The sequence below is a fragment of the Musa acuminata genome, chromosome BXJ3-11 (assembly GCF_036884655.1).
Source record: "Musa acuminata AAA Group cultivar baxijiao chromosome BXJ3-11, Cavendish_Baxijiao_AAA, whole genome shotgun sequence".
Taxonomy (NCBI): Eukaryota; Viridiplantae; Streptophyta; class Magnoliopsida; order Zingiberales; family Musaceae; genus Musa; species Musa acuminata.
In genome coordinates this window covers 26976244-26989556 of record NC_088359.1, presented here as the reverse complement: position 1 = coordinate 26989556, position 13313 = coordinate 26976244, and the positions used below count along the sequence as shown (strand labels likewise).

At 41.9% G+C, this 13313-nt stretch overlaps 1 protein-coding gene across 1 annotated transcript; it reads right to left on the bottom strand.

Moving 5' to 3' along the window:
* Window positions 1–155: 155 nt before the first annotated feature.
* LOC135652925 (uncharacterized) lies at window positions 156–3041 on the bottom strand. Its single transcript, XM_065174267.1, has 3 exons — window positions 2460–3041; window positions 2290–2381; window positions 156–2216 (listed from the first exon to the last, which is right to left on the bottom strand). The coding sequence occupies exons 1-3, from the start codon at window positions 2659–2661 to the stop codon at window positions 534–536; spliced, it is 1977 nt and encodes a 658-aa protein (XP_065030339.1). The 5' UTR covers window positions 2662–3041; the 3' UTR covers window positions 156–533.
* Window positions 3042–13313: the final 10272 nt, after the last annotated feature.

The window sequence follows — 13313 nt, the reverse complement described above, 5'->3', positions numbered from 1 at the left end:
TGACAAAATTATCACATTGTGTGGAGATATGACGAGTATGACGTGAAGATGTGTACTCGTCATATCTCCCGGTGCCGTTTTGAAATTTTAAATCTAAATTAATCTCAAGAAATGAGAAAAAAAGGGAGAACATAAATTTCAGAAATGAACTCAGTTAAATAACACGTAGTAGTACATTTTTCCAGTGGATGAACGTTGACATTGGTCAGGCCACTGGGCCCCGCGCCATCCCTCTCCCTTATCACTTTGCCAAATATTCCTGACAACAGCTTACGTCTCCACGCAACAGGCCACATACAAAGTAGGAGATAGCGCCTAACTCTGCCAAAGCTTATTATGCTTGCTTCTCACAAAGAGGGAATAAAGCTTTTGCCAGCTTCTCACACAGCAAAGCCAGACGTGCTACATGCATTCATGCTTTCCCACGCCGTCCACAACACAGTCATCGCCACTGCTACGACTGACGCAGTGAGCCCCCGCTGTTTCCGTGGGGAATAGTACTGTCACAAATTCCGGTGGTTAGCACCACCAGCTCAGCTTTGGAAGGCGGCGGAGGACAGGGCCAGAGATGCTGCGGTCTCGGCGAGGAGGCCGTCGAGGATACCCTGCTCCACTCCCACCACCACGTCGCTTGCCTCGTTCGCCACCGCGGGATGGCGCAGCAGGCGGCGCACGATGGCCTCCGGCAGGTCCGCTGCGACGAGAGCGTCGATGTCGGCCACCACGCGGCAGTCGGCGTCAGCCGGGAGGTTCTCGATCTTCGCCCAGAGTTGCCGCAGCAATGGCTGTCCGTTGTCCCTGACGAGGCGGGTGGTGGTGGTGGAGAAGAATGATGAGATCTCGCGACACCCGAGAAGGAGATCTCCTAACTTCTCCTCTACCAGGTGGAACAGGAGCTTCCTGTTCCACCGATATCGTAATGGACCGTGGAGGAGGCTATCGGAAGTGACGGTGCTTCGTTCCCCAAGGAAGAAAGGAAACTCCGGCTCCAGCTGATGGAAGACGATGGGGTCGATCGGAAGCGACGGTGAGTACCATCTCCACGTGTGAGCTCCGTCTAGCCCTGCACGCTCAAGTATGGTCTTCACGTATCTGAACTTTGGATCGTTGTACCTCAGTGCTCGGCCGTGGCTATTCTTTTGACAGTCCGATTGCTGCGCAAACGAAGAAGAAGAGGCATAAGAGCGTGAGATTGGTTGAGATGGTAAGGCGCTGCATCTACTCTTATCAGGGATGTTCGTCTCTGGCAGCGAGTCAGCTGACTGAAACAGTGATGCTATTATTGGGAGTAAGCGAGAACATGACGGCCTGGTGGTCGTAGGTGACTGTGCTGGCTTCCTGATCCTCTCGGTGAACCGCTCGTTATCGGCTTTCTTGCACTTATCAAGGACCTTCTTCAGAGCCTTTGCTTCGCCGTGATCTCGGGAAGTTTTTGATGGGGGTAATCGGTCTGTTGCCTGTGACTGCAGAGGTTTAGGAGGCGGCATGATTGGCTTCTTCGTGCCACTTGCGATCTCCAATTTTCTCGTTTGAGGAGAAGAACGAGGAGATGGTGGATCCTCCATGGACAGTTTCTTCCCAGCTGGCCTGGTTCTTTTAGACTTAGACTTGGATTCATCTTCACCGCTGTGAACATGACCACGGCCGCTACCACCACCACCTCCTTGTCTGATGCTGATACCTTCCTTCACTTGCTTGGTGAACTCACGAGTACCGTGGTGCCTCCTCCGGCTCTTGTTCTCGTCCTGGTGCCCGCCGAAGTCGCGCAAGTGGCCGATCTCTTGCACACCCTTATTGGTGTTTTCCTTGTTGAGTCGCAGAGAAAACCTCGGATCAACGTCGCAGGACCAAGCTGACGAAACCCTCGGTGTCTCCGGCAAGGAGCGGGAGCCTGCGTCGACCGATCTGATTTGAGTCGACGCTGCAACGTTGCAGTTTAAGCTCCCGAGAGGCAGCCGGGGTGACCGCGACTCTCTCTTGGTACTCTGATCGCCACCGCCATTCTTCTTCTTGTTTCGCACTCGAGACTGCGCTGGCGGCGTCCTCGGTGACGGAGAAGAGGATTGCCCCGCGGAGGTCTCCAAGCCCATTAGGCGCGCGACGACGCCCGGAGTCCTCGGAGTCTCGGCCTGTGAGCTCCTCTTCTCCTCCTCCAACCACATCATCATCTTCTTGCTGCTCTTCGACAGTGAAGCTGAGGCTATTTCTATCCCGACCTGACAATAGCAACCAATCAAACGCTAAGGGAGAACAGAAAGAGAAGCCCGATCGTCTCGCTTGCAGACTCACAGGAACATCGTAAAGCTCGTCTTCGATGGCCGAGGTCGAGGACGACGCTTTCCCCTCATCCAGCTCCAAGCTATTCCTGGGCGCCTCCAACCCTAAGTTGCATCCACAGGACAATCCAAAGTAAGTGATCTAGCTTGACAGGATGGAGAGATGAGGGCTTCTCCTTATACCTGTCGCTTGTTGAGACGTAAGCTCGATTCGAGGAAGCAATGACAGCGACGGCGGCGACCCTGGTGGATTTCTACCGCTGCCGGAGTAGAGCAATTGATGAAAGTGTAGGTAGTGAAGCATTCCACCCATGCAACCAGAGTTACTCTCCTTGCTGTCTCCTTTAGGCGAAGCCGTCGTACTCCATTGCCACTCTCTCCCCATTCTCTCTCTCTTCTCTCTGTCACCCCGATCTATAACTCCTCTCAGAACGTGCCTGTAACTCCAGGGCACAACCTTTATGGTACCTGAAGGAATCAAAGCAGAAGAAAGAAGAAAGCGGAGGAACAGCAGACGCAGAAGAAAGTAGATCGGTCGTGAAGGCCTCTCGATGGCACTCTCTCTCCAATCTCAACTCCTCTCAGAGCAGGAGAAGACAGGAGAAGCAGAGGAGAGGAACACAAAAATGCTTGTGAGCATGAGAGTCGCTCAAACACCGATCATTTCAAAAACACTGAAGACAGTGCTACGAACGCTGCAGGTGCCACCATCACGCAGCGGTCTGCCGCTCCATTAACATATCAGGTGGTTATATGCCATCACAACCAGATTCGTGTTGGGGAACGGGACGATCCCACCACGAGACGAAATGGATCGAGGGATCCACGTCGCAGCGCGCAAGGCTGCTGCAGCGGCGGTGAAAAAGAGGAGGTGGGTTTGCACTTTTGGAGGCACGCACATGGCGTGCATGGCAGCCATTAATGTGCGTTATTAATGCTGGTTTCTGCCCTACTGTATCCCTTCTATTTGAAATTTCAAAGGGCAGATTCCTCTCTCTCTCTCTCTCTCTCTCTCTCTCTCTCTCATTCATCGTACATATAGAATACGTTTGATCTCATCTTCAACATTCATTGATGCATATATTTATATCATACGATATGCTTGATTTGAGATTGGTAGGTACGGAGGGAACGATGTCACGATGACGCTCGTGACATGTCCGGAATTGGACAGTTCGTTAGGCCGACAATTGGAGTAACGTAGGAGTAGGTGCAGGTAAATCTCATCAAGTAACATAGTAAGTGTATTGTTCTTTTGCATCGAGATTCGCAACAATGTCACGTGTGAACCTGATCATTTCGTCAAGTACCACCATGATCAATATCTAATAGAAAGGTTAATAATTTGAACTATATATATATATATATATCAAATTTAGAGAGATAAATATGAAAATATCAAAATTAGATGATTGCTTATTAGTAGAATAATGATGATTAAATTAATTCCATATAAAACTAATTCCGTTGTATTATTACAACAATAAAATCACTAAGATCCCCCATGGTAGGGAATTTTTCTTTGTGGTGACCTGATTTAGATAACGGTGAAGTAATGATTAGCATAGGAAGAAAAGGAAAAATATAGTTTCTTTTTTTTAAACATTTAAGGTGAATTTTGATGCCATAATAAGATGATTTATATATGATAATTAAAACTTATCCACTTGGGATAATCATTGACATACTTATTAAAACAATATGTACTCTAAGAGAGTATCGATACGTTGATTTCTTTGTAAGCATGCATAATTTGGGTGCTGAAACATAGCTTATCAATAATTACTCTTCATTAACGAATGACACAAGTCCATCTTTACTGCCAATATAAGCGGAGCCAGTAGGGCAGACCTTAAATTAAGTATTGTTTAAAGCTTTATCGCGCTTAAGTAATGAACATTGTCCACTGCTGTACAAGCAAACACAGAATGCAGGATTGCCATCCAATCAAACGACGAACTTGTGGGCAACACACAGCGAGGCCCACTCATTTTCTAGGTAAATAATCCTGCGTTGGGCTCAGGCAGAGACAGCAGAACCGCACTTGAAAGCTGATTAGCGTGAAACGTGTACGGCTACGATGCACCCGACTGTGGGTGTCGACCCACTTCGAGGGCACGCTCGTCATTAAGCCAAACGATGACGACCCCGCGCCAACCCTCGCATCCGCTGCTCCCCCGTCTCACCATTAGAAGTCAAATTTCCCCTCCTCGTTAGGCGTATTTGTTCCAGTAATCGAATGCCACGTAGGGGTCTTATCTACTCCGCAGATAATCCAGACCGAATCGCCTGCAAAGTTATCCCGACGAGCCCGTACATTTCCACTCATGGAATACCCAAACTTTTACCGTCTGATCTCCATCAGACGGCCATACCATCTTAGCGCCGTCATAATAGAGACCCTTAATTCAACCCAAAGGCCCATTGGCGGGCGCGCGCGCGCTCTCTGCCTCTCGCCTTCTACGTTGTGAAGCACTTAACCGCCTTTCCCGCCTCTGAATCTTGATCTTGAGAGGAAAGCGCAAAGGAATCGCCGACGCTGATGTCGTCGGTGGGGACGCGACGGTCGACGAGGGTGTTAATCCCCAAAATCTCCTCAGTGGCCAGGGTTGGCGACGGCGTCTCTAGCGTCCTCGGATCTCCGAAGACGCTTTCCGTACGGAGGCACGGCGATAAGTGGTTGGGGGTCTTTGGCGGCGGTGGAGCCGAGGATCACCGGTGCGAGAAGAGAGAGAAAGGGGAAACGCGTGATCTTGGATGCTCGGATGGGTTGAACGAGCCTGGTGAGACCGCTGGGAAGACACCGGAGTCCGATGTTCCGGAGGACTCGTGCGATACTTGTCTAGGGAGGAAGTTTGGGATCGTTTATGGGCGTAGGAGGCAGAGGCACCTCTCTGGTGGTGGGGCTTCGACATCTTCTTCTGTCGGGCATCGGGCTTCGGAGATAAAGAGTAGAAACGGGTTGGTTTTCGTGCGGAAAGGTTGCAGGAGGAAGCCAGATGTGCTGACTCTACACCAAGAAATTAAACGAGAGCCAGAGCTTGCGGAGACCTCGATTGAAAGAGGAATCATAAAAAGGGAGCTTAAAATTGCAGTCTCTGCTGGGAACTTTGCAAAGAAGAACGGCATCTTGGAAAATAGTTTGTGCACAAACATCAATGATCGTATGGTGCTGACGCTGTTCGTGGAATCCTCTTGTGCCAGTAGTTCACTCTGTTTCCCAAGATTTCTGATCACCGCACTCAAATGGATGAGGAGGTACACGGTGACAGTCCAGGAATTTGCTGCATTCTTATTATCTGGATCGTTAGCTACCGTCTTTTCTCGGCAGGGAGTTCATGTATTACCACTCAGGTGGCAGAAGAATGTAAGCATGTGTTTGAACGGCATTTTCTGCTTTTGTGTTAATTTTTCTATATGTCTAAATGCTGGATGCTGTTCTTCAGAATGTTGTTTTTTCAGGCGTTCTGCATTGTTGTGGGCTATGCAAGATTTATGGTGCTAGACAGTCTGTTCCACTGCTACTGCTTGATTTTTCGGCGCTTCCAATTTACTTTAGGAGCTTGCATGTCAGTATGCTTCTCGGGTCCCTTTATTTACCTCGTGTTCTTACAAGATACTTAATGTGCTTGTCCGGGGCTGTCAATTATGAAGAAAATGATTCATGTGTTCTTGTGGAGGCAGGTAATTTGGGAACTGAACTTTCTATGGTTCCTGTTACAGTGAGGCATGAACAAAATGATACAATTGACGCCTGCAAATCAGCAATAGAAAATGCAACTAATTTGCTCGGTTCAGGGATAAGGAAGCGTTGCGGAAGGAGAAGTTTCTCAGGAGGTTGGAACTTGTGTGGGGCTGTCAATTATGAAGAAAATGATTCGTGTGTTCTTGTGGAGGCAGGTAATTTGGGAACTGAACTTTCTATGGTTCCTGTTACAGTGAGGCATGAACAAAATGATACAATTGATGCCTGCAAATCAGCAATAGAAAATGTAACTAATTTGCTCGGTTCAGGGCTAAGCAAGCGTTGCGGAAGGAGAAGTTTCTCAGGAGGTTGGAACTTGTGTGGGGCTGTCAATTATGAAGAAAATGATTCGTGTGTTCTTGTGGAGGCAGGTAATTTGGGAACTGAACTTTCTATGGTTCCTGTTACAGTGAGGCATGAACAAAATGATACAATTGATGCCTGCAAATCAACAATAGAAAATGCAACTAATTTGCTCGGTTCAGGGCTAAGCAAGCGTTGCGGAAGGAGAAGTTTCTCAGGAGGTTGGAACTTGTCTGGGGCTGTCAATTATGAAGAAAATGATTCATGTGTTCTTGTGGAGGCAGGTAATTTGGGAATTGAACGTTCTATGGTTCCTGTTACAATGAGGCATGAACAAAATGATACCATTGATGCCTGCAAATCAGCAATAGAAAATGCAACTAATCTCGGTTCAGGGCTAAGCAAGCGTTGCGGAAGGAGAAGTTTCTCAGGAGGTTGGAACTTGTCTGGGGCTGTCAATTATGAAGAAAATGATTCATGTGTTCTTGTGGAGGCTGGTAATTTGGAAACTGAACTTTCTATGGTTCCTGTAACAATGAGGCATGAACAAAATGATACCATTGATGCCTGTAAATCAGCAATAGAAAATGCAACTAATTTGCTCGGTTCAGGGCTAAACAAGCATTGCGGAAGAAGAAGTTTCTCAGGAAGTTGGAGCCTGTTGAGTTCAAATGCTGATGCATTGTTACCATTGCACTCCAATCAGTGTGGTGCTAGTGGTTTATCAGAAGCTAAAGCAAGTTTCCATGCTGAATTCATGGCAAAGCCAATTTGTCCTGAGATGTCTGATGCCTGTACTGAGAAGGTGCTCAGTTCCAAATGTGAGAGTGATGTCTCGACTCTTTTCAGTTCCCATCGGAAGCAGAGGAAGTCAGCTAACAAGGAGCTGAAGTCTGCATTGGCTGAGGTGAAGAAGAACATAGACACCTCACGTTGCAATGCAAATGTCTTGGTTGTTGATGCTGACAGGTGTTGGAGGGAGGAAGGCTTTGAAGTTTTGTTGGACGCGTTGCCCTCTAAGGAATGGCGTATAGCAGTCAAGTCACAGGGTGAAACAAAGTACCTGCACAAACCTCTGAATATGAGACGTTGTGTCGTCAATCGTTTCACTCATACCTATATTTGGGCTGCTGAAGATAGGTGGAAGCTCGAGTTTCTGGATAGGTGGGATTGGCTTGTGTTTAAGGAATTGCATGAGGAATGCCAGCAGCGCAACCTGCAGGAAGATTCCTCCAGGACAATTTCGGTGCCTGTGTACAGGGAGGTTTCTGGCTATGCCGATGGTTCTCGATCAACTTTTATACGCCCTGATTATTATATCAGAACTGAGGATGATGAGATCCAGCGAGCTCTATCAAGTAAAATTGCTCGGTATGATATGGATTCCGGGGATGAGAAGTGGCTCACTGATCATAACTCTGGAATTCTGCATCCGGGCCTTGGTGAACTAAAAAATATTTCAGCGGACGACTTTGAGAAAATAATTTATGCAATGGAGAAGGGTGCTTACAGCAATGTGGATCATGTGTTTGATAAGGAAAAGGCATTCAAATTTTGTCAGGATTTAGGAAAGAGAGAGATATTGGGTGCCATTTATGACTACTGGGAAAAAAAGAGAAACAAGAAACATACAGCTTTAGTTAGAGAATTTCAGGTATTAATAATTCTTAGTTTTTATTTTTCTTCCTCCTTCGTAATATTGCTAGCCTCAAAATTAATTGCAGAATTGTGTTGGGTACACGTGCTTTTATATCTTTGCACTAATTTTATGGTATTTGCTAGCAGCTAATTGTTGTGTATTTCTTTTTGTACATTTCAAATCACTTCCTTATATTTTATGTCAAGAGTGGGTAACTCTTGTCGATTTTGTAGAATAGAATTGTCTGAATGTCGAAGATATTGATGTCTTTACTGCAGTTGCATTAATTGTTAGATAAAATTTTAATCTCTTTTGTGAGAGCTTTTTGGATTAATTTGTTGCATCACCCATCCTTCTATTCCTTCGACTTTCTTTTTCCTTTTACACTTGATAGCCTATTTGCGAAGTGCTTGGAAAAAGCTTTAACCCTATTATTCAAAATACTTAAGCCAACTTATTAGTACAAAACCCACATATTATATATATATATATATATATATATATATATATATATATATATATATATTGTATATAAAGATAATACTTGCAAACTTGAAAATGCAATCCTAAGATAATATAGCAATAATAAATATTACTTATAATCTTGCAACATCTTAGTTTAGCCTCACATAAGCCTAAAGACTTAGATTAACTCATGGTTAACTTGAGCCTATGTATTTTGGATTAGTGGTTCAAATTCAACAAAGCTAATAAATTAATTCTCTTATCAAATAGGGTCATCCCAATTAATATCTGAGTTAATCTAGTATTAGGTATTGTGAGAGTCTCGATTAAGAAAATGCTACCAACTATACTGTTTAGTGGGGCCAAGCCCTTAAATGTAAAAGATTATGATACTTAAGTTTAGTCTGACATCAGGGTTTAAAGACTTATATTGACATATAAGATCTAATAAGTACATTATTATTTATTTAGATTTAAGCATTTTGGGTCAGTAGTGCAATATGTGAAAATAGATCAATATTTCATCAAAAAATTAGATAATAGACAAATTTGTATATCTCATATTTTATTCTTAGATGATACTTTCCATAAATTACTTAGACATACTTGTTTGCAAGATATATTTACATCCATAAAGTTGTATAGATATAACCTTATTCCTAAATAGTTGTCTTCATATTTCTAGGATTTACCTATATAATTATATTCCTAAAATATAGGATTATTATTATAGGAAAGTTATATTTATTTTATCTTATTTTTTAAAATAATGTTTACAATAGACGTTTAGGAAGATGTATGTCTAAACCCAAGCATTGGGTGGCTCGTGCATGCGCTCAATCCAAATAAAGCATGGGTTTAATTAGACTTTGATTGAGTTCAAATAATTTGAATTAGTTGGCTCCACCTTATCACAAGCCTCCTCCGGCCTACATTTTTATCTGTAGCATTTTTCTTTTGCTTTCATAGTTGATCACGAGACTCCTCTGTCCTACACCAGCATGTGTAATATCTTTCTTAAGTTTACATCATCAATCATGAGTCTCTTTCTTCATATATCGTTGTGTAAAGCTTTGTTTCTCTGCTCTTATAGTATACATCATCGTGTGAACCTTACTTTCCTCCATCGTGTGCCCATGCCTTCCTCGGTGCCATGCTCCATGGCCTTTTGTCAATTGATTACTTCTCCATCTCCTATTTCTCGGTCTATAGGTAATAATAAAATCTTTGTTAAATGATCTATTATTTTTAGCGCTAGCTTGAGCACATTGTTAAATGATTTTTTTTTTCTTGACTTTGTTAAATTATTAGAAATTTATGAACACTGTTAGATGGGTAAGAGTTACGACATAATAATACACTGTTAGTTAGATAATAGGGATATCTTATTTCACTCATTTAATATATATATTTTAAATTTTAAATAAATAATAAATATATTTTTAATTTTATATTCAAGAGCATTTCACTTCGGGTGAACACTTGCCCTAGGCATTTTGGCATCTAGTGTTTTTAAAAATACTGTTTTGAGATATAAATACTTCTTACATATTTGTAAATTCATTAAGAATTTAATCATTCTACAGTGGTCATATAAGTTAATATGATGGTTGCTTAAAAAAAGTTACTGTTATCTTTTATTAATATTTTAGCAAACTCTTTTGTTTTAATATAATTGTTTGATTTGGTAACCTTTATATGCATTCTGAACAGTCTCCGCCTTTGCTGAGGTCAATGTTGGTGCATACACCATTTCTGCGTAAAAAGAGATCTTTCAAGAGATAGTGGAGCCAGACACCAAGAACGACGCCAGAGGTCATTTCACAAGGTTTGTTTTCCTATTCCCAAAATTGTTTGTTTTCCTCTCCTGTAACCTGCTGTGAAATTCACCGGGAGATATAGAGCATTGATATGGAATTCAGATGTCTGTGTAAAAAATATGGTTCGAAGCCTGAAGTTTGGTGTCCAACCCTTCTTTTGGTTTTTTAATTATTGTAATTTTGGTTATAATAAAGTGCTTTGTCTCGTGGATGAGGAAAAGCTTTGAGATAACAAAGTTCCTAAAAGAAATCTTGATCATTTAGGTTTATTCAGCGTTAGAAATTTTTTATGGTTTTATTTTAGTAGATGTCTTTCTGATTATTTGTGTGTTTGACTTTGACTTTGCCCTTTATAGTAGAACTTGTCACAGCCCTTTTATATATATATATATATATATATGTGGATCTCAGATAGTTGTCATTTTGGTATGAAAGCTAAAAGCCAATGAATATGGTACATTGGTGATTGGACATACTTATAATCCATACTTGCCTCGTAAGTTACAGGGTCTGGTTCTCGACTTCATGTTGCAGCCTATTGTGAAGGTTTTATTGAACTTTCATGGATCCTTTTTGGATTGTGTTCTACAGCCAACACCCTTTTAGTTAGGAAGAGGCTTGGTGCCATATGTAGTTTGAAGGATTCAGGTGCAAGTACCTCTTTTTGATGTTTAAAAATCATGCACTCTTTTGTTGTTCTGACACTAAATATTGAGTCTGAAAAGTCTGATCTATTAAGTTCTGAAACACTTCCTGTTTGTTGCTTTTGAAAGTGACAGACCAGCTTATGTTCTATGAAGTGTCTTGTTCAGGTATTCATATACCAGGAATTTAGATATAGCGTTTTTAGGCAACCTTGTCAACAGAACTTTCTATGGTATAAGTTGCGAACAAGCTTCCTTGATTACTCTCTCTATTCATTTTTTTATTTCACGGAATGGTACACTGGAATTGACCAAGTAGGCATTCAGCCAAAAATAGGTTTTCCTGAGTTTCTTGTTTCTAGCAGCTTGACAGGTCTGAGACAAGGCTAAACGAGCTTTATTCAACTTCTTTTTGGCTAAATTACGTTTGCTTTTCTATTAGTGCCATTCTGACTAGTAAAGCAGATTATATTTACAGTCGGAGCACGTGAAAGGGCTTTGTGAAGTGTACGAGTAGCTGAAAATGCTTTCAACAGAGCGGTGGGGTTCGCCATCCATTTACGGAGCAGAGTTCAAGTACTCATGGCAAATGCTGAGATTGCAGTATACAAGTCTGTCATGGCTCTTACAACTGGCGGAGTCTATTGAGGCATTAGAAACATCTAAATTAGTTTCGTCGATTCTGGACTGCATGGCAGAGCCATCGAAACATCGAGCTTTATAGTACACAGTCTCCCATGATTCTTAGAAATGTGGAATCTTTTGAAGGCACCAGGAGCTTCCCATCTTGCAGTTGTCTATGCAAAATGGGCTCCTAAGAAGTATACCTTTCAGTCACATATTTGTCAGAAAATGTTCATCGAGTCCCCGGAGGAGAACTTCTCTATGGAACCAACTAAAATTATGTAAGAAGAGAGAACAATAGCAAAGTAATATAGGTTTGGTGTAAAGAACCAAATAGTGTACAGTATTGTACAGTACTACATTTCTTCATTCATATGGATTGTGATCCTTCCTGACTTGTCCTTTTTCGTTATTTCCTAGCTTGTCTCTGGAAGGATAATTGTAGAAAAGCTGTTCACTTTCTTTAGATGTGTGATCCTCCATGAAAGCTTACATGACAGGATTCAAGACTGGCCTCTCTCTCTCTCTCTCTCTCTAATTTTCAGAAAGAAGCTACAGGTTGATGGCAGGTGCATAGTCATATCTTCCATTAAAATCTTGTTGCATGAATTGACACATTAACAGATCCTATTTGGATGAAACGATTTGAGTTATGCTGATGATACATCACTTTCTGAAATGATATGATGTACATTACATTTAAGACCTAGGAATGTGTCCCTTTCTTTGTGCAGATATGGGGGCTAGTCATGTGTTGGGAGCTACATATATGTACAGAACACTTTGCACTAAGAGACATCAACATGAGTGTGACTTGCCTCTACCTAAAGATTCTTCAACAATCTATGAGGTATGTCTTCTATCAAACCATGATTCCACCATCTGCATCAAGGCAAACAAAATTGTTTCTTTGTCCTTAATAGATTAAGGAAATTATGGAGGAGTCATGGAGGTGATGTTCTTTCCCTTTGGTCATCCCTTTCTCTTGCACCAACGAGCTGGAGATTCATGCGTGGGACTCATGATCACTGATGTTAAATTGTTAATAGAGACATGCAAATTTTCCTGACTTGCATACCATCTCACAGTCATTCTGAATAAACAATTCCATGAATCTAATTCATCTTCTTACTTGATATGTTTGTCATAGCAAATCATACAAATGCCTTCACAAGCAGAATGAATACATTTAGCAATTCCATGAATCTGATTCATCTTCTTGCTTAATATGTCTGCCATATCAAATCATACAAATGCCTTCACAAGCAAAATGCATTTAGCAATTCTTCTCTAGGATTATATCGACCATTTCATGTAGCTGCATTGCATAATATCTTGCGGGAAAACAGAGATTCTGGATCAATATTTTAATGAATCTCATTTAGAGCACAAGTGCACCAACTCTGTTTCCATACCAAATCAATTTCCGTTTCAGATCATATATGCACCCATAAGTAGACTTAATATTGCATTCAACAAATTCTTATGTTCTTCAAATAAGCAACATTTTTTCCTTTCTTCTTTTCTTCTCTGGGTTTATATTAACCATTACATGTAGCTGCATCACAGGATAATCCTGGTTCAGTATATCCATGAATCTTATTTATAGCATATTTGAACCACATGTGTTTTCCACATTATATCATTCATTTGCACCCCCAATTAGACTTAGCATGCATTCAACAATTTCTTTTCTTCAATACAACAACAACCAACTTTTTTGAGATCAACTACTTTTATAGTGATTGAGCTTTCGTTAACTAAGTGAAAAATATTTAAATCTTTATTTTTAATTTC

Coding starts and splice junctions, on each gene's coding strand:
- LOC135652925 (XM_065174267.1), bottom strand. CDS start 2,661: ATGGGGAGAGAGTGGCAATGGAGTACGACGGCTTCGCCTAAAGGAGAC. Junction 2,382..2,459: donor TACGTCTCAACAAGCGACAG/GTATAAGGAGAA, acceptor GATGCAACTTAG/GGTTGGAGGCGCCCAGGAAT. Junction 2,217..2,289: donor ACGAGCTTTACGATGTTCCT/GTGAGTCTGCAA, acceptor TGCTATTGTCAG/GTCGGGATAGAAATAGCCTC.